The 26,255-nt window shown below is 35.4% G+C and overlaps 1 protein-coding gene across 1 annotated transcript; it reads left to right on the top strand.

Annotated features, from left to right (window-relative positions):
• Positions 1-14,846: 14,846 nt before the first annotated feature.
• LOC112715394 (DNA replication complex GINS protein PSF3) lies at positions 14,847-18,825 on the top strand. The gene is made up of 7 exons (XM_025767151.3): positions 14,847-15,288; positions 15,680-15,783; positions 15,959-16,027; positions 16,127-16,227; positions 17,491-17,583; positions 18,219-18,358; positions 18,487-18,825. The coding sequence occupies exons 2-7, from the start codon at positions 15,739-15,741 to the stop codon at positions 18,594-18,596; spliced, it is 558 nt and encodes a 185-aa protein (XP_025622936.1). The 5' UTR covers positions 14,847-15,288; positions 15,680-15,738; the 3' UTR covers positions 18,597-18,825.
• The last annotated feature ends 7,430 nt before the right edge of the window (positions 18,826-26,255 follow it).

The raw sequence follows: 26,255 nt of genomic DNA, 5'->3' as shown, positions 1-26,255 counted from the left end.
ATTAGCAGATTATCATTTTTGTTTAATCAAAGTTTGATACATATTCTCAAAGGGCAATCATCAAAATTGAAGGAATTCACAGAGTTACAGAAGGATTCAGTGCAAAAAGCAGAGAAAAGGAGCTTGCTGGCGAAAAAACGCCAGTAAGGGGTACTTTGGGCGTTAAACGCCAGAATGGGCACCATTCTGGGCGTTTAACGCTAGGTGTGCAGCATCCTGGGCGTTTAGCAAAACGCCCAGTGATGAAGGAATTTCTGGCGTTTAACGCCAGCCAGGGTACTTGGCTGGGCGTTAAATGCCCAAATTGGCCAACATTTGGGCGTTAAACGCCAGAATGGATACCATTCTGGGCGTTTAATGCCAGAAAGGTGGGAGACAGAGATTTTGCTTTCCACTTCAATTTTTTTCAAACTTTCCTATTTTGATCCATAATTTTCTACATAAACACATTTCAAACTTTCATCATTCACCTTCAAATTTTCAAAATTAAAATCATTCTTCAAATCTCTTTCAAATCCCTTCCAAATCATCTTTAAAAAAAAAACTCAAATATCTCTCAAATTATTTCCATATCTTCTCAAATCTCCTTCAAAATTTTTGAAATCTCTCCCCCTTCCTTATAAATATATGTTCGGCCACACCCCCCTTCCCCACCATTCGAATTTGCTCTCCTCCTCTCTCTCCTCTTTCCTTTTTTTTGCTTGAGGACAAGCAAACCTCTAAGTTTGGTGTGTTTTTCCGTGATCACTAAGTTAAGGCTCATCAAGATCATGGCTCCCAAAGGAAAACAAACCAATTCAAGAGGCAAGAAAAAGAATGCTCCAAAAGACCTTTGGAGTCAAGAGAAGTTCTTAACCAAAGAACATGCAGACCATTACCACAAAATAATGGGTCTAAGGTTAGTGATCCCGGAAGTTAAATTTGATCTGAAAGAAGATGAATATCCGGAGATCCATGAGCAAATTTGAAATAGAGGATGGAAAGTTCTAACCAACCCTGAGACAAAGGTTGGGAGAAATATGGTTCAGGAATTCTACTCAAATCTGTGGCTGACAGATAAGCAGAGAATGACTGGAACCGCTTTTCATACCTACAGAACCATGGTCAAAGGGAGAATTATTTACTTCCATCTGGACAAAATAAGAGAGGTCTTCAAATTACCTCAACTACAAGATGATCCTGAATCCTTTAATAGGAGAATGGTGAGAGTAGATAAGGGGTTGGATCAAGTTCTAGAGGACATATGCCTCCCTGGAACCAAGTGGATGACCAATTCAAAAGGTGTCCCAAACCAACTCAAGAGGGGAGATCTCAAACCAGTTGCAAGAGGCTGGTTGGACTTCATAGGGCGTTCTATCTTGCCCACTAGTAACCGTTCTGAGGTTACTATCAAGAGAGCAGTGATGATTCATTGTATTATGCTGGGAAAAGAAGTGGAGATTCATCATCTGATTGCTTATGAGATTTACACAATTGCAAACAAGAACTCCACTGAAGCCAAATTGGCTTACCCAAGCTTAATCTCTTTGCTATGTAAAGATGCTGGGGTGAGGATGGGAGTAGATGAATTCATCCCAATTGAGCACCCAATCACCAAGAGGTCAATAGAAGGACAAATGCAAGATAACTCTATCAAAAGGAGGGCGCAGGAGTTCCTCCATGAACTTCCTGAAATTGACTACTGGACTCGTCTAGAAGCATCTGTTGCCAAGCTGCAAGAAGCTATGGAACAAATTAAGGAAGAACAGTAGAATCAAAACTACATGCTCTGCAAATTGCTGAAGGAACAAGAGAAGCATGGGCGTGAGCTACAGGAGTTGAAGCGCCAAAAGCTCTCCCTTGAAGGATCAAATACCTCACAAGTTGAGGGAGCATCCACTTCTCAAGATCAAGGTTGTTGAGTTCTAACTCTGTGATAATTTCTATCATTAAGAGTCTATTTTAGAGTAATTTAAAATTCTGTTTTCTATTACTATTAGTCTTATCTTATATCTATTTTTAAGTCTTATTCTTAATTCATGATTAATAAAATTTAAGGTTCATGTCTTAAAGCTATGAATGTCCTATGAATCTATCACCTCTCTTAAATGAAAAATGCTTTAATCACAAAAGAACAAGAAGTACAAGATTTCGAATTCATCTTTGAAACTAGTTGAATTAGTTTGATGTGGTGACAATACTTTTTGTTTTCTGAATGAATGCTTGAACAGTGCATATGTCTTTTGAATTTGTTGTTTTAAGAATGTTAAAATTGTTGGCTCTTGAAAGAATGATGGAAAAGGAGAAATGCTATTGAGGATCTGAAAAATCATCAAATTGATTCTTGAAGCAAGAAAAAGCAGTGAACACAAAAAAAAGAGAAAAAGAAAAATATATGAAGTTGTGATCCAAGGCAAAAAGAGTGTGCTTAAGAACCCTAGACACCTCTGATTGGGGACTCTAGCAAAGCTGAGTCACAATCTGAAAAGGTTCACCCAATCATGTGTCTGTGGCATGTATGTATCCGGTGGTAATACTAGAAGACAGAGTGCTTTGGGCCACAGCCAAGACTCATAAAGTAGCTATGTTCAAGAATCATCATACTTAACTAGGAGACTCAATAACACTATATGAGTTCTGGGTTCCTATAGATGCCAATCATTCTAAACTTCAAAGGATAAAGTGAGATGCCAAAACTGTTCAGAAGCAAAAAACTACTAGTCCCGCTCATCTAATTGGAGCTAAGTTTCTTTGATATTTTGGAGTCTATAGTATATTCTCTTCTTTTTATTCTATTCTGATTTTCAGTTGCTTGGGGACAAGCAACAATTTAAGTTTGGTGTTGTGATGAGCGGGTATACGCTTTTTGGCATTATTTTTAGTATGTTTTTAGTATATTTTAGTTAGTTTTTGTTATATTTTTATTAGTTTTTAGTTAAAATTCACTTTTCTGGGCTTTACTATGAGTTTGTGTGATTTTCTGTGATTTCAGGTATTTTCTGGCTGAAATTGAGGGACCTGAGCAAAAATCTGATTCAGAGGCTGAAAAGGACTGCAGATGCTGTTAGATTCTGACCTCCCTGCACTCGAAGTGGATTTTCTGGAGTTACAAAAGCCCAATTGGCACGCTCTCAATTGCGTTGGAAAGTAGACATCCTGGGCTTTCCAGCAATGTATAATAGTTTATACTTTGCCCCAGATTTGATGGCCCAAACTGGCGTTGCAAATCAGCTTCAAAATCCCGGTGTTTAACGCCGGAACTGGCACAAAAATTGGAGTTAAACGCCCAAACTGGCATAAAAGCTAGCGTTTAACTCCAGAAAAAGTCTCTACATATGAAAGCTTCAATGCTCAGCCCAAGCACACGCCAAGTGGACCCCGGAAGTGGATTTTTACATCATTTACTCATTTCTGTATACCCTAGGTTACTAGCTCACTATTAATAGGACCTTTTGATATTGTATCTGTACCTTATGACACTTTACACATTTCTCATTGTATCCTCTACAGCATGAGTCTCTAAACCCCATGGTTGGGGGTGAGGAGCTCTGCTGTGTCTAGATGGATTAATGCAATTACTACTGTTTTTCATTCAATCACGCTTGCTTCTATTCTAAGATATCACTTGTTCCTAAACTTGATGAATATGATGATCCGTGACACTCATCATCATTCTCACCTATGAACGTGTGCCTAACAATCACCTCTATTCTACCTTAGATTGAGTAGATATCTCTTGGATTCTTTAATCAGAATCTTCGTGGTATAAGCTAGAACTGACGGCGGCATTCAAGAGAATCCGGAAGGTCTAAACCTTGTCTGTGGTATTTTGAGTAGGATTCAAGGATTGAATGACTGTGACGAGCTTCAAACTCCTGAAGGCTGGGCGTTAGTGACAGACGCAAAAGAATCACTGGATTCTATTCCAACCTGATTGAGAACCGACAGATGATTAGCCGTGCTGTGATAGAGCGCGTTGAAAATTTTCACTGAGAGGATGGGAGGTAGCCATTGACAACAGTGAAACCCTACATACAGCTTGCCATGGAAGAAGCCTTCTGTGCATGAAGAAGAAGACAGTAGGAAAGCAGAGATTCAGAAGATAGAGCATCTCCGAAACCTCAACCTGTTCTCCATTACTGCAAAACAAGTACTTATTTCATGTTCTTTTACTTTTCATAATCAACCCTGATAATTATTGATATCCTGACTAAGAGTTACAAGATAACCATAGCTTGCTTCAAGCCGACAATCTCCGTGGGATCGACCCTTACTCACGTAAGGTATTACTTGGACGACTCAGTGCACTTGCTGGTTAGTTGTGCGGAATTACAAAAGTGTGGTTGTAATTTCATGCACCAGACCGGTGGCGTATTAGATGGCCTTGCCGCCTAATCTTTCAAACCTGCATGATGTATTCCATATTTTGCAGCTTTGGAAGTACACTTTTGATGCAACTTATATGATAGACCCTGAATAGTTTCAGCTGAAGATAAATCTGACTTTTCAAGTGACTACGATTAGAATTGATGATGTTAGCACAAAAAACTGTGCAAAAAGAAAGTTTCGTTAGTAAAAGTGGCTTGGAGTCAAGCCGGAATAGAGGAGCATACCTGGAAATTGGAGTCAGATATAAGGGCGGACTATCCACAACTCTTCAAAGGTAATTAAATTTTGAGGGCAAAATTCCTAATTAGGTGGGTAAGATATAAAATCCGGTTAAATTATAATTAATAAATTAATTATGAGTCAATGATATGTAAAATCTGGTTAAATTATAATTAATAAATTCAATTTTGCATTTTTGGTTATATGGGTATTGAAAAATTATGATTTTGATGCTTTGGGGGAATCTCAAGTACAATCTCAAGTGAGAATTTAACTTGAGGTTGAGCGGTAAAAGGTAAGAAAGCCCAATCCCTTGTTATCCTTAATTTTGAATAAGAACCCTAAGATAAATGGTAAATTGATTATGTTGATTTGAGTGAAATGGTTTAGTTGCTTGTTTGGAATTAATTTTGGTGTGGATTGGTACTGAGCTTTTGAATTAGAGAAAAATTTATCAAGCTTGGAGGCTTGGGTTGAAGTTTGGTTCAAATTGGTGAGGAAGGAATTCAAGAGTTTGAAAACTGCCGATATTGAGGTACATGTTTAAGTTTTGGGTAGGCATTATGTAAAGTTATGTGAATGCCTAGGTTAATTGCCCTAAGATAGGATTGAATGGAATTTGCATGTGCTTGTGATTAGTTAGGTGAATGTTAGTTGTTGTTAATTGTTAAGAATTGTGAATTTAATGTTGTTGAGATTGGATATAAGTATGTATGATTGGGATTAATTGTGATATTAAGAAATGAATGGTATTTATTTATTATGTTGATGATTGATGAGAAACTTGGGCTAGAGGCCGTTACTGGATAAGTTGATGAAGTGTAAAATAGATAAATTGGTGTGTTTTGTGATTTGGTTGTAATGTTGAATTTGGTACTTAATATGTGAAATGTGTTGGTTTTGGATTGTTGAGTGAAATAGTAGAAAATGAATGGTTGATTGCATGATTGGTTTGATTAGGCTTGAATTGATCGAAAATTGATAATTTAGAGTAGATGAGGCTTGTAAATGGTTTTGGTATAGTTTGAATTGATTTGGAAAAAAAGTTTGTGAAATTGAGCAATTGTGTGAAAATTGGTGAAAACCTATTTTTTGGCCAACATTGACGGGCTGTAACTCAACGCTCGGAGTTAGGAATCAAATGAAATTAGTCTTAAATTAAAGCTATGTGAAAGATCTTTAAAACTATATAAGGATGAGGAAAAAGGAAATTTTGTAGAGAAAGTTATAAAAAAATGAAAAATGATAAAAAAATCTAAATTTTGTGATTATGCAGCAAACCAGAATTTCTAGTATGCGTATCCATGCACACGATGGTTCGTGTGCACGGAACAGAGCGAGTAAAAGTGCTCGTGTGTATGATAATTTGGATCTCGTTCCTTTACTTGGCGACCACTTAGGTTGGGCTATGATTTTTGCGGTTTTTTAGCTTAAACTAGTGCATTTTAGGGAAAAAATTAGTAGAAAAATAAACTATCATTAATGAGAAAATGATTTATGTAAGTTACTTTGCTACTAAGAGTTTTCTTTATCATTAACCCTTAGCCCTTGCTATGGTGCCTCATTAAAAGTCCCTCAAAAAAAAATCCTTCTCGAAAAAAATTATAAAGTCAGAAAAAAGAGTACACTATGGAGCAAGGTGCGCTTCTAACTGTAGTACCTCTTCATCTTATATGCATGCCATGACCTCGGAAGCTTGTTTCCCTTAAGCTCGGATACTTTGTAGTAACCTTTTCCTAAAACTTTGATGATCTTCTAAGGTCTTTTCCAGTTTGCAGCCTGTAACACCCTACCACACAGAACTTTATGCCTATGATGTAAATCAAAGGTGATGAGGTGCTACGACTACTAAAACAAAAATATGTAAATTGATATATTTGAAAAATAGTTTAACTAGGAGCCTTGGAAGAAAGAACAATAAAAAAGACCAAAAACATGTCACACTCGAAAGGTAATTAGATAAAAGGCTTATACAAAAAACCAAAGAGACAAGTATATAAACCGAGGCTCAAAAGATGGATACATAAGCAAGCTCTAAACTTGATTTGCGAAGCAAAGACTGGATAGTGTGTGTGTGTGTGTTACATAGTTTGTATTTCTCCAAACTATACCTCTAGGAGGGACAAAATACAAAATATACAAGGTGGAAAATCTATTACATATATAAATATAAACATAATACAAACACCGAGTCCCAAAATAGTTCTTTGCTTCCAAAAGTCTCCAAAATGCTCAATGTGATGCATCACGTCCTGCATTTGAAAATCACAAATATATGTATGGCATGAGAATCGGGAGTTCTTAGCATGGTAATGGTGCCCACATACATAATATATAAGGTCCCGGAAAAGCCAGAGGCAATCCTAGAATTTCGACACTCAAAATTAAACTTAAGGAATAAGCTAAACCATATTTTGGGTATATAATCTAAAGTTTCCAAGTTTATAAATCAAATCCTAACTTAAACCTTCGAATCCTACTTCCTCCAACCCTTCAAAACATCGGTGGAACAGCCCTCGTCACTTCTCTACCAGACAAGGGGCATCTCAGTTGCACAGACAAACAGTGCAGGCAAGTGGAATAACCACTACTACTGCTATTACCCAGGCGGGTGTTTAAAGACTCAACCTGGAGTAAGTGGAATAATCCACTACTGCTGCTACTACCCAAACGTCACAAATCAATGACCTGGAGCAAGCAGGGCAAACCATAATCCTTGTTACTGCCCAGGTATCTCAATCATTGACTCGAAGCAAGCGGGACGAACCACAATCCTTACTACTACCCAGGTATCTCATCCAATAATTCATTTTTAACATCATTATAATTCCTCATTTATGCGTTCATAACATTTCCGCACTTTTCCAATGATCCATGTTAACTTAATCATTAAACACATCTCATCAATACTTCATCATTATCTATTAACCAACATCTTTTTAGTTCTTATTCACCTCAAAACCAGCACGTATATATTTTCTCAGTTAGAACTCCATCCTCTATAATCCCATTCTCTGCCACGTGACATTCCTTATAGGTTCACTCTCTTTCCTAGGCTTAGAAACTAGGTATCGAACCATAAAGAGTGGTTACAGAGGTTTGGAAAGCTAGAAGATTAGTTAAACTTTGAAAAATTACATTTCTACCAAACAAGGGTTCCGAGTACGTGAGATTGTGCCCGCGTATGCGGGAGTGTGAAAACTGGCATCTTGCGTATGCGGGAGTGTGAAAACTGGCATCTTGCGTATGCGATTCATGAAAACAATAATACTTCCTCGCGTCGCGTGCAAGTGCTCGTGTAAGCTTTCAAAATTAGGACCTCCACGTACGCGGGACACCTGGGCAGTGCCCAATCCCCATGTACGCAGGATACCTGGCAGTGCTCAATACATATCCCATTATTTCACAGCTATCACAACTTGAATTCTCACAAACATTATTCATCATCAATACATAACTCTCCTTAATACCTCTAAGCATTCTCAACCCAAACCACACATAATCATTATTCATTTCAAATCCCATCATCAAAACTCAATATCATCATCATTCATCACACATTCTCATCAACATCGTTATTCAACACAGATCATCATCAATCATTAATCATACATTTCAATTACTCACTCAACAAATTCTAACAACAAGTCACTAATCTTCAAACTTTCATATCATACAACTTATCCTATAGTCATCTAGCCTAAGTTTTCATAAAATATTACATGTTATCTATGAAAAATCAAAATCATACCTTGGCCGATTACTCCCTAGTGCCAAAGCACCTCAAATATCTCCGCTCCTCAAGTGTACAAAGCCTCGAATCCACATCGAACGAAAATCTAGCTTCCACGGTTCGCTTTTTAGTCACCGATATCACCAAATTTGTTTCCAAAACATATATCTCACTCTAATTCCACATAAATACCACAAGAATCAAAATAGGGTTCCTAATCATAAATGAGTTACAAGAGCTAGTGGTTTCTCACCTTACCGACGGAGATTTGGGACAAGACCTGACAAATCCACAAGGCTAATTTGATCCTAAACACCCAAAATCACATAATTCCTCAAAATCAAAATATTAAACTCGAAATTAGGATAGAGTGGCTGAGAAAGAAATAGTGAGGTACTTACCAAATTTTCCTATGGGTTTTGTAGAGGATTCCAAGACAAACACATGGCCACTAACGGCTCGTCAATCGGAGCTTCGGATTGAAAGTTATGGAAGATTGAGTCAGAGGTTAGGGTTTGAGCTATTGTCCCTTCCCTTTTATGAAGTTTCAGCATGTTTCCTTTTTGATTTGGTGGAAGAAGAGCTAAACTTCAGGCTTATATATTGGGCCACGAGTCCGATTTAGGCCTGGTCCAATTGGTTCAGTCTGTTTGGCCCAACCTTTAAAATTAATGTCAAAATTCATATTTTAATTATGTTTATCCTTCTAACTTATCAAATTTAATTTCCTAATTTTTTTAAACAAAAAATTAATTTATTGATTAACTATTTATTAATTACCCAAAGTTTACACAACCAACTTTCCTTCGCCTGACTTTTGTGCTCTAATGTCATTTCAGATTAGTATAAGATCATTTGTGGCCAAGTTTCTTTTGATGACTCTCTTGTTATACCTTAAGGTCATTCTTTATTTTAATGCTTCCTCTTTTATCTGAGCTTGTTCTCAAATTTTTGGGAGAAGATCAAGTTTTTCTTTTTGAGCTTGGACATTTCCTACTTCGTCATAGAATCTACCCCATGGGGATTCTTCATTGACTTCTATGGAGATTATGGACTCTATGCCATAATCAAGTCGGAAAGGAGATTCCCCAGATGTTGAGTAGGGGGTTGTCCGATATGCCTACAAGACTTGAGGGAGCTCGTCAACCCATGCTCCTTTTGCGTCTTGTAGTCGATGCTTCAGCTTGGCCAGTATGACTTTATTTGCAACTTTTTTTATCCATTGGTTTGGGGGTATTCTACTGATGTGAACTAGTGCTTAATTTTGAGGCTTGCCACCAAACCTTTGAATGCTAAATCAGTGAATTGAGTTCCATTGTCGGTAGTAATGGAGTGCGGAACTCCAAACCGGGTGACAATGTCCTTGTAAAGAAACTTTCGACTTCTTTGAGTTGTGATGGTTGCTAGAGGTTCTACCTTGATCCACTTAGTGAAATAATCAATTCCAACTATGAGGTACTTTACCTACCCGGTTGTCTGTGAAAAGGGACCGAGGAGGTCTAAATCCCATTTTGCAAATGGCCAAGGTGAAGTAATGCTAATGAGCTCTTCTGGAGGTACCACATGGAAGTTAGCATGCTTTTGCCAGGGGAGACATTTTTTGCAAAGTCGACTGCCTCTCTTTGGAAGGTCAGCCAAAAGAAGCCAGTTCATATCACTTTCTTAGCTAGTGACGGTGCTCCTAATTGGTTTCCGCATATGCCGTTGTTGACTTCCTCTAAGACTTCTTTAATCTTGGAGATCAGGACGCACTTTAATAGAGGAGTAGATACTCCTCTTCTAGATAGAATATTGTGAACCAAGGTGTAGTTTTTCGTGCTTCCCTTATGAGCCTATTTGCTTCCCTTTCTTCTCTAGAGATGATATCAAATTTAAGGTATTCGATAATGAGGGTCATCCAACCCAAACCTAGATTGGAGATAGACATTATGTCCGACTTGTCAACTTTTTTGGCCATTGATGGTGTGTGAAAAATTTTTTGGATCAAGCTTTTATTATTGTCCCCTGACGTGGTGTTGACCAACTTGGAGAGGACGCCAGCTCGGATATTTGATTCCCGAGCTATTTGTCAGACCTCTGCTTTAGGAAATTGAGCTAATTGTTCCAATGTTTCTTCCAAGTACTTCTTCATATTAGAATCTTTAGCCTGATAAATCTCATTTATTTGAGAGGTTATTACATGAGAATCGCTAAATACGATCAACCTTACCTCCCCGACCTCTTTAGCTAGCCTTAAACCAGCAAGTAATACTTCGTACTCTATTTGATTGTTAGAAGCTGAAAACTCGAATCTCAATGAAAGTTCTATCTGAGTTTCTTTTTCACTCTCAGAATGACTTCTGCTCCACTTCCAACTTTATTGGATGATCCATCTACATATAAATTCCAGGTTGTAGGACTTCCCTAGATTTTGGTGTACTCGGCCACAAAGTCGGCTAGATATTGTGATTTGATTGCTGATTGAGTTTCATACCTTAGGTCAAATTTGGATAGCTCTATTGCTCATTGTAGCATTCAACCTGCACTATCTGTCTTTTGGAGGATATGCTTCATAGGTCGATTAGTTCAGACTTTTATGGTATGAGTTTGAAAATAAGGTCGAAGCCTTCTGAAGTGAGCACAACGGCATATGCAAACTTCTCTATTTTCTAATAGTTTAGTTTTGCCTCCTGTAGAGCCTTGCTAACAAAATAAATTGGTTATTGTTCGTTCTCATCTTCTCGGACTAAAGCTGATGCTATGGCCCTACTTGCAACTGCTAAGTACAATACGAGCTCTTCCCCTGGAATAGGTTGGGTGAGGATTGGTGGTTGACTCAGGAAGTTTTTGAAGTCTTGAAAAGCTTGCTCACATTCCCGAGTCCATTCCAATTGGCACCATTTTTTCAGTATTAAGAACAAGGGTAGAAACTTTAGGGCTAATTCCGCCAAGAATCTGGATAAGGCTGCTAATCTTCCATTCAATTGTTGGACTTTCTTAAGACAAGTCGGGATTTTAATCTTGAGTATTGCTTTACATTTGTCCAAGTTGGCTTCGATGCCCATTTGAGTGAGCATGAAGCCTAAGAACTTACTGTCTTCCACTGCAAACATGCACTTTAAAGAATTTAGTCTCATCCCATGTTTCTTTATTGTGTTCAATACCTCAGCTAAGTCAGACAAGAGATTAGTGTCTTCCTTTGTTTTGACAAGCATGTTATCAATGTAGACCTCCAGTAACTTACCAAGGTAGGATGAAAACACCTTATTCATTAGCCATTGATAGGTGACTCGTATTTTTTAATCCAAAATGCATCACCACATAATAATAGTTGGCCTTTGGAGTAATGAAGGAGGTTTTCTTTTGGTTCGGCTTGTATATTGGAATTTGATTGCACCAAGAGTATGCGTCTATAAAAGACAAGTATCGATACTCTGAACCTGAATCTACCAAGGTATCAATGGTGGGAAGTGGGTATGGGTCTTTAGGACAGACTTTATTCAGGTCGGTATAATCGACACACATTCTCCACTTTCCCTTTAATTTTTTCACGAGTACCATATTAGCTAGCCCCAAAAGGTATTTTACTTCTCTTATGAATCTGGCCTCTAATAAAGCTTGCACTTACTCTTCCTTGACTTGTGCTCTTTCAAGACCAAGTTTTCATAGCTTTTTTTGAACAAGTCGTAAGCTTGGGTAAACAATGAGCTTGTGACTCATGAGGTCAATGTGTATCCCAAGCAAAGAGATCGAAGTTTGTTGTAAGAAATTAACGAGATTTGTTTTCAGTTCTTTATCCGGGTTAGCTCCTATGCTTGTTGTTTTCTCTACTTGATCTCTGATTTAAACCTCTCGGTCTTTCTACCAGGTTGTGGTTGTAATTCTTCTCGTGCTCAGACACCTCCAAGTTCAATGGTGTTGACTTCTTTTCCCTTAATGTTTCCATGTAGATTTAAGCTTTCATTATAACATTTACATGCCAACCTCTGGTCTCCTCTTATGGTAGCGATTCCCTTTGAAGTTGAAAATTTTATGCAGAGATGAGGAGTGGAAACGACCGCAGCTATTCGGTTCAAAGTTGTCCGACCTATCAATATACTATAGGCTGATGCCACATCGACCACAATATAGTATATACTCAAAGTTCTGGACTTCAAACCTCTACCAAAAGTGGTATGCAAGGTGATGAAGCCGAGAGGTTGGATGGGCATGTCTCCTTGTCGGGATAAGCTCTTTCTCTTCTAACTCGAGCTTGTCAAAAGTAGGTTTGAATAATATGTCGTCCGAGCTCCCCTGATCTACCAGAGTTCTATGGAAGTTTGCATTGGCGAGTATCATTGTAATCATAACAAGATCATCATGGTCAGGGTTTACTCCTTGAGTGTCTTATTTGGTGAATGAGATTGTGGATAAATTAAAAACTTCGTATTCTTCACCGACTTGGTAGACTTCTTTTAGATGTCTTTTGCGAGAAGACTTAGTTACCCTTCCTCCTGTAAGTCTTCCAACTATCATGTGGATGTGCCTATCAGGAATTTGTGGTGCCCGATCTCGTCAACCCCTGTCTTCATCACCTTTCTTCCTTTTTCCCAAATTGTCGGATCTTTCTGCGATGTATCTTTCTAACCAACCTTCTCTGGCCAGTTTTTCTATCACATTTTTCATATCATAGCAACCATTGATGGAACACCCATATAGTTTGTGATACTCACAATATTCTGTCCAACTTCTGGCTTTCTTGTTCTTAATGGGATGAGGGGGTGGAAGTTTTTCATTATGGCAAATTTCCTTGTAGATGTCAACAAGAGAAACTTGGAGCGGGATGTAGTTATGATACCTTCGAGACTTGTCCAAGTTGTATTCATCCTTTTTATTTGCTTCCTTATCTTTATCTCGAGCTTGATAAGGAAAGGTTTTGCCTTGAAATTGGTTTTCTAAGTTGAAAATTTTTCTTCATGTTGATGTACTTTTCTGCCCATTCTTGTACTTTGTACAAAAAGGTAGGATGTCGCTTTGATATAGATTGAGAGAATGACCCTTCTTTGAGGTCATTAACTAACCTCATTATTACTACTTCTGGAGGTAAATTCTAAATTTTCAAGCAAGCTTTGTTGAATCTTTCCATATAAGCTCAGAGTGTTTTTCCGACCTCTTGTTTAAATCCTAGGAGACTTGGAGCATGCTTGAATTTATCTTTCTGAATGAAAAATCAGGTGAGAAACTTCCTTGCGAGATCATCAAAATAAGTCACTGACCTAGGTGATAAGATATCAAACCACTTCATTGCCGCTTTAGTTAATGTTGTCGGCAAAGATTTGCAACGGGTTGCATCGGACACATTAGCCAAATACATCTGACTTTTAAAATTACTGAGATGATGTTTTGGGTCAATTGTTCCATCATAGAGGTCCATTTCGGGGCTTTTAAAGTTTCTTGAAACTCTAGCCCGTATGATCTCTTCTATGAATAGACCTTCTCCACAAAAAGGACTTTCTTTTCGATATGCATGATTGCTCTTGTTTCGTAAGTCGGCTTCTAACTTCAGAAGCTTTTCTTATAATTCTCTTCGACGTCGTACTTCTCTTCACATGTCTTTTTTTAGCTTCTCTTTGTCGCTTTATCTCCTGCTCGAGTTGCTTCGGTCAGCCATGATGCCCGTGTACAAGTCCCATGATTTCTGTTGGGTGTAGAGACTCCTCATTCTCGGGTGGATGTACCTCTGAGTTGATTTACCTGGGATGAGGGTTTCCTGATGTTCTATCCCCATTAGGATTACTTGTTCTATTTGGTCGTGGAGGTATCACGAGTGCTCAGTCATCATTATGGTGCTCTGGTTCAGATTCGAATGTTGTATATCCGTCTTCAAGCCGATTGTCTGCCATGATTGGATATAGACTTCTAAGTCCCCAGCAACGACGCCAATGTTTCAAGGGTTAGTTACCTGAAACTGGGTTGCTTTTGGGCCCGAACGTGAGGTCTAGATTCTTTTTAGGGCAAAGTCCAACTTCTACTGGTGCCGCCGTCCGAGTTCCTCGTAAGGAGGTTTGGGGGGGGGGGATGGTACCTACAAGAGACTCCGATGCTTAAGTTATCAAGAGTTTAAGCAGGTTTTTAATAAATTGGGTTCTAAATATACCTGAGAGTGTTAGTGTATTTATATTAGAATAGATAATTACCTTTTAGAGTAGTTTCACCTTTGATAATAGATAACCGTTCCCTTTTTCTAGTAAAATTGTTGAGATCAAAGTCTGGTTAGAAATTTTGGATCAGGGTATGAATAAATATAAATTTTTAAATTTTTTGTTGTCTTAAATACATAAAAATTTTATTTGTATTTTTAATAATTTTATATATATTTTAAAAGAAAAATATAGATAAATAATTTTTAATCAGTCGATTTTAAACAACTGTAATTAATATTTATTGATTTTATATTTTTTAAAAAATAAAATTTAAATAATTTTTAATTAATAACAAATTGACTTATAGTTGACTAGTTGGATGTTGGTTAATATTAACTAAATCCTTATTATTAATCTTGGCAGTTGGCACAGGCAGCAAGTCCCTACCTCATCAGTCACCTTTCTTCTTCAGGGTTCAAATTAAAAATAGTACAAATTTTAAAACCCGCCATTACGGATAAACACACAAAATTCTCTTACAAAAAGGCGCCAAAGTTTGAATCATCATAAATTTCACACAGAAGAAGAAAGAAAGAAAGAAAGAAAGAAAGAAAGAAAGAAAGAAGATAAACACAACACAATACACATCTCACTAGAGACACTCTCCGGCCTCCACTCCTCCTGTGCTCGCCCCCACTGCTGCTGCTTTTGCTCCTTTCCCTCGCGTTCGCCGTGTGTTTGCTAAGTTAGTGGTCGGTGGTGCTCCGTCGTTCACCTGTGTTTCTCCGCCATTCGCGTCTGCCACTGCCCCGCCATTCACCTCTGCTTCTGCTCCGCCATTTCTTCCGCTTCCTCTCTCTCCTTCGGGTACATGTTCACTCTGCAATTGTTTTGGCTTTTTGTTTCGACATTTGGGACCAGCACACCAACTGTTCGATGAATGTTCTCACTCACAAATATCTTAATTGTTTTGTTAATTGTGATCTTGAGTTTTTTGGGTGAGTTGGTCAACACAATCCCCCACCATGCGTGCGGGCGCATGCAGCGCCACGAAAAAGGATCTAGACCAGACTGTAATCATTTTCATTCCAACATGATCAGAAACTTCTTGCATCCCTCTATTTGCCTTCAATTTGTCGTTTTCTCCCAAACTATTGTATTAATTTCGTTTTTTAAATGCTAATGCTAGGGATTTTAAATTTCACACACAGTCACACACACAAAGGTGTTAAGTTTGAAATTTCTTTGTGCGATGCAGTTGTCTCTTTTTGATGGGTTAAAGAGAAACTGGTAATAGCAGCAAAGTTTTAGAGTGGGATGGCAAAATACTATGATATTGATGATATTATCACAGAGGAAGAGGTACACTTAATACCCTCAAACTTGATTAACAAATTAATGCTTCTAATTTTCCAACTAATAAATTTCAAGTTGAATGAGAGGTTAATGTTTTGATTTGACGATAAATTTTGAAAATAAAGGGCATGCTTTGAGAATAAATTGTTAATGCTTGTGAATTCTTGTGATATGGTTCCAGATTGTGTCAGTTATATTTCAGAAGCCAGCATCTGGAGTGGGGATAGATCCCAGTTCTGAAACAGACTTTGTAAGAGCCATTGACACTGCCTTTTGTATTTCTGAATGAAATAATCACCAGTAGTGGCACCAGACTTGGTGACTTGATGTTAGAATATTTCATTTTCAGATTGAAACAGGTTCAAAAGTTGAACTGCCTTTTTGGCTTGCTCATGAACTACAGTTGAGACAAGCAGTATCAGTCCATGTTCCTCCTTGTTTCAATCAAAAGTAATGACCTCATTTATGCCTTCTTACAAAAAGCACACTCTATTATATAATTGAACATGTCTTTAGTGAGGAAGCAATTTAAGAACTCTTATTGTTCTGAATACTTTTGCTGATCATTCTAGGGCTTCTACTAGATATGGAACATATATTGTTAGTGATAAACCCCCAAAACAGAAATTAGAAGAGTTAAATCCTAATGAGCCTAATTAGTTTGTTATGATTCTAACATAACAGATTAGGATATTTTCTCTAATCTGTGACATGTGGCTGAGATGTAGCCTTCCGTGCTAAGCTTAGGAGATTAAAATTCGTGGCCTCTCTGTTTTGTAATCAAGGGTTCAATTGAACTCATTGAGAATAATACCAATACATTTGTTTACACACAAACTTCATCTTCTTGTTCTTGCTATTGATCCTCTGCTGTATCTCCTCTGATATCATATATATGTTACCTACATTGTTTTTAATATAGCAGTTACATTAGTTTGTCATTATGTTGTGTGAAACAATGCAGAAAAATTATCAACATTAAGCTTACATGGGTTTCATAGAAATTTTAAGGATAATGTACTATTTTAGTTCTTGTTGTTTGGGCTAAATCTTAGTTTTGTCTCTAAGGTTTGTATTGTCTTGTTTTTGTTCCAGAAGAATTCAAATCAATTCAATGTTGTCTCTCAGTTAAATCCCGAAAAAAATACTTAACACCCTTAGTAATATGTACAAATAACTGTGATTAGTTAAACAAGTATTCTCAACATCTATTGTCAACGTAGCTATTGCCACCATGTTGGTCTCATTATCAACCTACTTATTGATCAAGTAAACCCTAATATCTTCTAACATAATCATTATTAGTTTTTCCTTTACTTCTACAATCACAACATTGACATGTTCATACATATTAAGAGCGGCGATTGTTTAATTAATAACCTTTCACTAAACATGCAGTCACACACTAATGATGTTAGGTATTTCATGCATATTCAATGGGTGGGACAACATTGAGTCCATTTGAAACCTTCTAAGACAAAAATAGGACGTTCCAAATGTTAGAGATGAAACTGAGACTTGATCCAAATGTTATGTACTAAAACAGTTTTCTACACAAATTTTAAAATGTGAATCGGCATTCCCAGTCAAATTTACTTATGTACATGAGGAATGATAACAGCTTGATTCTATTATTGTTACATTGCTTGACTTTTAAGTTAAAAAGTGTTAACCAATATTTTCTTATTTGGTGTTGGTGGTCCTTGATTTTAGAACAAGGTTAGAGATCCAGGCTGATTCTGCAAGTGTGGATTTGAGGTCTAGATGTCCATTCTTCTATGAATTTGGTTGCAAGATAGCACCCATGTAAGTCTTGCTATTGCTCATGCTCTCTTGGTTTTTATCTAAACTGTTATTTATTTCTCTTTTGCTTTAACCTGTTATGTTCTTATATGTTATGACATTTTTCTCCTTGGTTTTATCTTTGGAAGATAGTACATGGTTGCCAACATCCTTCAAATCTTGTATAAGCCTGGGAACCTCACCTTTTGGTTACTTAAGTGTTCATGCACCACTTCAATCAGATTTTTACTACCAAAATTTTGCCGCAAAAGTTAAGACAATAAGATGACAAAATCTCATAAATTTGTTCACAGGCTTTGGATAATTCTTTCAAAAAGTGAATGGTCTGTAGATATGTCATCTTCAGTTTGGTTTATCATCAAACATGAAATTTATTGCATTTTAAATGTGTGAAAAGTAGCTCTAGTCTATAAGCCTAAGCAACCTTTAAGTAGTGTGTACACAGGAGATTAACATCAAAATAAATAGAAAGTGCATAATTTCCTTTTAGTTGCTTTCTGGTAAAATTTAAATTAATTGAAATCTTCAAATTATGTTCTTTTTCTTTAGTTTGCTTTTGTCTTGTGCTACTTCGTGCAGCTATTCAAATCACTTCTGAATTTTATTCCTAAGTTAATGTAATTTTTCATTTATGGCAGAGTTAGTGATAGAACCATTGGGTTTCTGTTGTTGTCGGCATTCAAGAGTAGGTACAAGGAAATTCTCACCAAGGCACATACTACAGCATTTGCAGCTGGTTCCAAATTCTGGACTATTTTGACAAAAGAAGAGATCAGTTGTAAGACTTGTGCTGCCTGCTAAATGAATCATGCTTTCACTATTCAATATGTTGTCAAATTCTTTTAGCTCGAAGCTATTGATTTTTTTTTTATAAATTTATTTATTGTTTTCTTTTTATTATTGTAGTGTATGAGGCAGCTCAAGCTGCAATGGTATCCTTCAAGAAGTGGCGAAGGGGCGGACCTAGATTCCAGATAGCTTCCATTCTGGCAAGAAAGAGAAAATCAACTGACTAGTTGCTTTCTGAGTTCTAAGTTCATGCTTTTGGACAGATTCATATAAATCCAGATTATTACAAGATGTGTAATGGTCTAATGGACAAATGAAATCTTAAATTATTGATGTTAACAACACTATGCACACTATGTACAATTTGTTGTCATGGTCAAATTATTGGTTAATGGTAAGAACTAAGGATGCATCAAATTTGAGCAATGAAATAGAAGCCTTCAATAGCAGAGTCAAGTCATGGCGAAATAAGCTTTGAGTATTCCAGAGAAAGTCATAGCGACACAATTTGTTTATCAGTTTATCATCAATGATAGGAGTTAGGGAGTATATTAAAGTATTCTGCTAAGGTAAAGATGCTGAAATACCCTTACTTCTCTTTTATTATTAGTATTTTTGTCATTATAATACTTACCCACACTACACACAACAATAAAGGGTTCATGTTCACAATTAGACTCAACCAGCTCTCGAACCCAGGTGTAGCCTTTTTAGAGGCATAAGATGTGCCATTAGTAAAGTCTCCAACTCATGCTTCTTTTTTATGTTAATTTGTCTCCAAATACTTCCGCTTTCGATTTTTTTTTTTAAAAAACATAATTAGTATATGTATTTGTGTTCTACATAGGATAACATACAAAATATATAAAGTATTTTTTTAATTTTTTAAATAAAAATATACATAATAATTTTTGCTATGAAAATTTTATAAAGTTAATTAAATTTAAAGTTTAACTATTTTTAATATTAAAAATAATAAAATCAATAAATAATAATTTACTTGTTTTTAAAATATAATAATTACTCATTAATCTTAATATATAATTTGTGATTGAAATATTTATATTTTTAAAGATTTTTCTTTAAATAATATTAGTGGTTGAATTTGTAGATATTTTTTTATGATTTATGAATGAAACTTTCAAATTTTTACTATTATGTTAAAATTGATTTGGATTTAACATGAGATAAAATTTGTCTTTGAAGTATCTTTTTTATTATCATTGCAAAATAAATTATTATGAAAAATTATTTTTGTTAAAATTTATTTAGAACTATTTTATATTTTAGTATTATATTTATTCTTGAATCAGTAATATAACTAACATTGTTACTTGTTGATACTTACCAACATTTTTTGTCTATTTTTGAGTTGAAGTAGTTGTATTTATATTTAGAAACAATGTTATATTTTTTTGTTAGTAGTTTAAACACCTATCAAAATTGCTAAAAGTTAAGATAAATAAATAACTGGATGCACAATATATTATCTTAATTTTTGTAGAATGATAAAAAGGATTTATGTCTAAAATCTTAAATTGTTAATACATAAAATAATAATTATTGATACAGATCCTTTCCACAAAATAAAAAAAACTTTTGTTACAATACAAATATAAGTGATATTAATTATTCAAAGAACAAAGTTATTTGTTCGTTTAGCACAACCAATTTTTCTCTAAAAGGTAAAGTTGTGTTAAAAAAAATCAAGATATGATTCAAGCATTTTTTTCAAATGTTTTATAATAGTATATACTAATCAAAAAGTCTTTTCAAATTATGAGTTTGGTTCTTACTAACAATATTGTTTGAAGGTAATTGAGTTAGATCTTGAATATGAAATTCTCAATTACATTTGATAGTATTTTGAACCTTAAATGTACTCCATTCTTCTATTATGAATGATTATAGATGAAATGACATTTGAATAAAAATTTACTACATTTTACTGTGAAATTCAGCTGAAATTAAGTTTCAAAGAAATATTGTATTCCATAATCATAAATAAAGCCAAAATCTCTTTTCCATAATATATAATCGTAAAAAGTTTATTAAATGTATGCTTTTTCTTCTTAGATGTGTGTTATAAAGGCCAATGTAATTGAAGTTTTAACTCATTTCTCTCAAAGTTTAGTTCTTCTATAGTTATTTTTTTAACTAACAAAGAACTATCTATTTTAGTTGCTAAATACATAAGAAGATAGTCTTTTAGGATATGTTTGGAGCAGAAATTGAGATTGATAGAGAGCGAAATTGAGACTAAATTAAATCTTTGTATTGTATTATTGTAAAGTGTATAAAATTGGATTATATCTTAGTATCATGTTTGATTTAGATAAAAATAGAGACTTAAATAAGTGAAATTATTAAAATACCCCTGCTAATTAAAAGAATTCCTAATCCCTCTTCTTCATAACAATCAAAATTAGCCTCACTATCGGTCTAGAGGAGGGATACTATTAAAGAGGTAAAGAAAGATATTACTGCTGTTAAACTATTGGTCAAGAGGGACGAAGTGAAGGAGACATAAAGTAGAGACAAGGAGAAAGAAGGGATGAGCTTGTTAGAGAAAGAGAGAAGAGGAGAGAAAGATAGAGCAATAAGTTGTTAAGAAAGACTCGCAATAAGTTGTTAAGTGATCGAACAACGTGAGATAATAATATTGTATTGACATGTTTAAATGCATGTCAGATTATTAAGATTTTCGCAATAATAAAGTCGATTAATCGGATTTCCGCTTGATAACAAGTGAGTTTAAAACCTTGAGTGAGTTAGTTGAAAGTCAAAGTTAATGGTTGAACGTAGATCAAGATGAGAGTTTGAAAGGAATGAAAGTTGAGGAGTTTTTCATATAAGATAGAGTGATGGGGATGATGTTAGATATTCGAGTGAACTTGAAATGGAGTGATAAGTGACTTGGAAAACAATGAAGTTTTTTTTTGGTTTGTTAAACGAATAAGGACGTGTGAATGCCGACCATAATAACTTACACGAACCTATCAAGCCCGTTTTAAAATTTTTAGCACCTCATCATATCTTCTTCACCTGTTTTATATCAAGTTGAAACTATGTAATTTTTATATATCTCATCAATTTGTTTGGAGATCATCGTGGTTGTTACCGTTGTTGAAAATCAACAATAAAAGAGGAATTGTCGGGTTTAATTTTTGGATTTTGACTAAGGTAGGGGTTAATTAAATATGCTTTAAACTTTGAATACCTGACAACTTTAGTATAACAAGTTTAGTAGATTAATGCAAATAAATGAATGCCTGTAATGTACATGATTTTCTGCTGTGGTTGAATATGTGACTGTTTGTGTTATTGATTGGTTGATTTCTAAATTCTGTCGAAGCTGATTGAATAAGTTATGACGTTTGCAATAATTATGACTATACTAGACAATAATTTTGAATTTGGAACGAAATTTAGAATACTTGACTATGTCGATTATGGCATTGGATTGATTTTAAATGTTATTGTTGGCTATGGAAGCTAGTTGAGGTTGAATTGAAAGAATCCGTAAATGGTGGTAAACTCTAGTTTTTAAAGAAGGTTCTGCCAAAATTTTTGTAAAAAATTGAAAAGTTTTGGAAATCTTGGTTAAAAGAAAGAGTTTGGTTTGATTAATTTTTTCAAAAGAGATATGTCTTGAAAATCTTTAAGGATTTTAAAATAATTAAAATATTGGATTTGAGAATAAATACTTTTAGGGTTTTCAATTAGGATTTTCAATTTTTAACTAGTATGACTTTGAACCTTGTTAAAAAGTTTTAAAGCTAGAAATGGTTTTGAAATTGGTTTGAAAAATCTGGCTTAAATGAATTGCTTTAAATGAAAAATGAGTTCTATGATTTTATTAAATCGTGAAATTGGTTTATCATTTAACTTATTTAATTTTGAATAACAAAAAAAATTTATTTACTTAATTAAAGTTTTAAAAAGGTAAATTACTTTATCAATCTACGGGTTTGATTTAGGAAGTGTGAAAGGAGATAGTATTAATAGAATTAGGTAATGGAGTTGAAAAAAAGGGATATACTTGAAGAAAGATTAAATGTTAATTTATTAGAGTTATGAGATAACATGTGAGGACTTTGGGAGTATTAAATTGAAATTGAGGATTATAGAAGTTTGGCTTGTCAATCTATAAAGTGATTAATTAGAAAAATGATTTAATGAGGTTGAATGGAATAGACCGTGTTTGAGTTAAAATGAGGTTGATTACAAATGATTATGTTCTATTTGAGTTGGTATGCAACCTTGATCTCGAGTCTAGGGTGTCGTATTAGAGACCTCATACCCGCAAGCCGTATGTAACGGCCTAAGCCTAACCTGTTAAGCATTGGAGTGTGCGGAGTAGGAAGCAGAGTGGAGTTTATGATTATGATGAGAATTATGTCTAGTATGAGGTCATTGATGAGAAGTGAGATTAATATGAAGTTTATAATAAAAACTTGATTAAGTTGAGATATGTGCAAGAGATTGTGATTGAGGATGATGATTATGTCATTAATGATGTGATTAGTGACGATTATGGTAAATGATAAATCTGATGATGAGATTGATGATGACTGAGTATGGCTAAATTGGCAAAGTTTGGGTGTTATCCCGCTTGCGTAATGAATTAAATTTGATTGAGATTGAAATCACCTGGGTAGATGCAAGAATTGTGGTTTTGTCTCGCTTGCTCTGGGTTGGTAATTGAGATATTTGAGTCGTGGGTCTTCTTGGGTAGATACAGTGGTTCGTCCCATTTGATCCAGGATGAGACTTGAGACTTTGTTGACCCTCCGTCGCAAGATATGGTTGGACACTTATACCTTTCTGAATAATTCCTTCTTGAGATGTGAATTCCTCTTGGGGATGCGCGCATTGATGGACTGTCCAGGGTTCGCTGCCGGACATGTCGGATTTGGCTGTATAACTGACAGATGAGATTATTAGCCATAGGACAGACATGCATCATTTGTCTTTGTGTGTATTATTTAGGTGTGCATCTTGTATTTGGTTTTCCTATTTGAATAATTGCATCTATCTGCTATTTGATCTAATTGCTCTGTTTGTACTCTTTATTTGTGTATTCTTTGTATTATTTTGTCTGTGTTTGAAAACTGAGAGATCCTTCATACTGGCGGTGGTAACGCTGGGGGGTTGTTTCTGATGTAGTGATAGAGGTTGAGGCCGATTGGATTTGGTATTGTCCTGATACTCTAGTTTACATATTGGATGGATAGGAATAACCGATGTAAGTTTGTTGGGTAGGAAGCCATTAGGCACACCTTTGGCCTTTTCCCTTGCTAAATGATTTACTTTACGGATTTGTAAACTAAAGAAGATTCATAATGACATTTTCAAAGTAATATTTTTCACAGGATTTTTCCAAAGGGTTATTTAAAAGATAAACAATTTTTATAATAGAATTCTTTCTATTTGCAGGGATCTCTTTGCTTTGATGGTATTTCCTTCCCTACTGAGAATGTGTGATTTGTTCTCATCCTTTTTTTATATCCAACATTTCAGTGACAAGTTCAAGAAGTTTTGGCGCGAAGCCGTGGCTGAACTACAATGCTTTATACACACACACACACACACACACACACATTTGTACTTTCTATTTTTAGTTTAGTTGAGATTTTTTCCCTCGTCGCATGTCATTTTAAGTTTTAGAGGGGTAGGACTTGTATTTGAGGATTGATGCGGTATTTTATAACCCACAAACTAACCGGCAAGTGCACCGGGTCGTACCAAGTAATACCTTACATGAGTAAGGGTTGATCCCAGGAGGATTGATGGATCAAGCAACAATGATTGATTGATTGGCTTAGTTAGGCAAGCAGAAAAGGGTTTTGAGATATTCAAAAGGTTTAAGTTTGAACTCAGAATATCAAAAGGATAGACAAATAAATAAGTTAGGAATAAAATATTGAGAAGGCAGTTAAGGTTTCATAGTTATCTATTTTTCCGGATTTACTTTTCTTACTAACTATTTTAATTATGTAGGATTTAATTTATGGCAAACTATATGTGACTAGACCCTAATTCCTTAGACCTTTCTAGTCTCCTCTAAAATTCATTAACTGCCAATTCCTTGGTCAATTAATTCCAATTAGAAGCTACATGATCAAATTCCAATTTATATGCCACAAAAACTCTAATTACCCAAAAATAAAAGGATTATATGTCACGTATCCCGTTAAATCTAGATAATTAAAATTTAGGAGAATATGTTATCAAGCTGTTGTTCAAGTAAAGAGCTTTTTCAAGTTTTACAAGAACCCAAATAGAAAGAGGGTCATACTTCCGTTCCACCCAAATTCATAAAATAAAGAGCGAAAATAATTTTTAAATTATAAATCCATACATAAATCAAAATAGAAAAAGTAATAAAATCAATCCATACAAATAGACAGAGCTCCTAACCTTAACAGTGGAGGATTAGTTGCTCATGGAATGTGGAATGTAAATTTGTATAGAATTCCCTAATGGAATCCCCCTCTGGTGGAACCTCCTCAATAAAAGAGAAGTCTCCTATTTTTATAACTAATCCTAATTAATTTAAAATCTAATATCTAAAATTAAGATAATATGTTTTCCTATTTTAAAATCAAATTTGAATTTAAATCAGAATTAACTAACTACTCCGCGTCTTGTAACGTGGGGACCACTTGGCTTCACTGGATCTGCGCCTAACTTGGGTGCTAAAATGGGGCCCAGAAATCACCCCCAGCAGTTTATGCATTTTCTGCATGTGGCGCATGTCACGTGTACGCGTCAGTCATGCGTACGCGTCGATGGTCTTTTTCGCAAGTCACGCGGACGCGTCGGTCACGCGCACGCGTCGCTGTACAATTCTTCAAATCACGTGTACGCGTCAGTCACGTGCACGCGTCGCCATGGAAAGCTCCAAATCACGCGTACGCGTCAGTCATGCGTACACGTCGCTCCTCGCTGCCATCTCATTTTGTTCTTGTGTTGCAGAAACTCCATCAAATCCAGCCGAATGCTACCTAAAATAAACAAAATTGCAAAAGACTCAAAGTAGCATCCATATTAGCTAAAAGATAATTAATTCTTTATTAAATTCAACAAATTATATGCAAATTCATTAGGAAAAGATAGAAAAGATGCTCACGCATCACAACACCAAACTTGAATTGTTGCTTGTCCTCAAGCAACCAAAACTAATATAGGCTTAGGGTGTGAATTTGCATGAGAATGAGAGTTCGATTAAGCTCATGTCTCTTCTTATAGTGGGGTTTACAACTGCAATCCTGAATAGTTTTGGGATCCCACTCTCCTTTAAATCAGAAGGATGTCACTGTCATCTGGAATTAGAATCCGGATAATATTATGAATTTTCTGATCTTTTGTAACTCAATTTAATCCTTGAACACATCAATTTTTTTTTGGTGCTTTGCACCTTGAGCCTAGCCATAACTTTAAATGTTTTGTCTCAAACTTTACTTGACACAGAAATACCACAAGCACTTAACTGGGGAACTCTCTTTAAGTTCTAAATATTATTATTTTTTAATTAATTTTTTTAATTTTTTTATTTTTTTATCCCCAGACAGTAGTGCTCAAAGCCTTTGGTGTACTCTGCAATTGATCTCGACTCTAAATGTTTTGTCTCAAGGATTACTTGACACAAGAACACCACAAGTATGTGACTAGGGAAACAACTCTTTGAGCTTTTAATCATGTCTGACCTCCCTAGTCATTGATGCTCAGAGCCTTGGACCTTGCTTTTATTTTTCGTTTGCTATTTCTTTTGCTTCAAGGATTAAACTTTCATTAATTTCAGAGAAATAATAATTCTCTAAATTTCTGTTCCTTGTACATCAACATTCTTTGATTCAAATTTAAATATGCACTGTTTATAT

The sequence above is a fragment of the Arachis hypogaea genome, chromosome 10 (assembly GCF_003086295.3).
Source record: "Arachis hypogaea cultivar Tifrunner chromosome 10, arahy.Tifrunner.gnm2.J5K5, whole genome shotgun sequence".
In the NCBI taxonomy this organism is placed as follows: Eukaryota; Viridiplantae; Streptophyta; class Magnoliopsida; order Fabales; family Fabaceae; genus Arachis; species Arachis hypogaea.
This window is presented reverse-complemented; position numbering and strand designations above follow the sequence as displayed.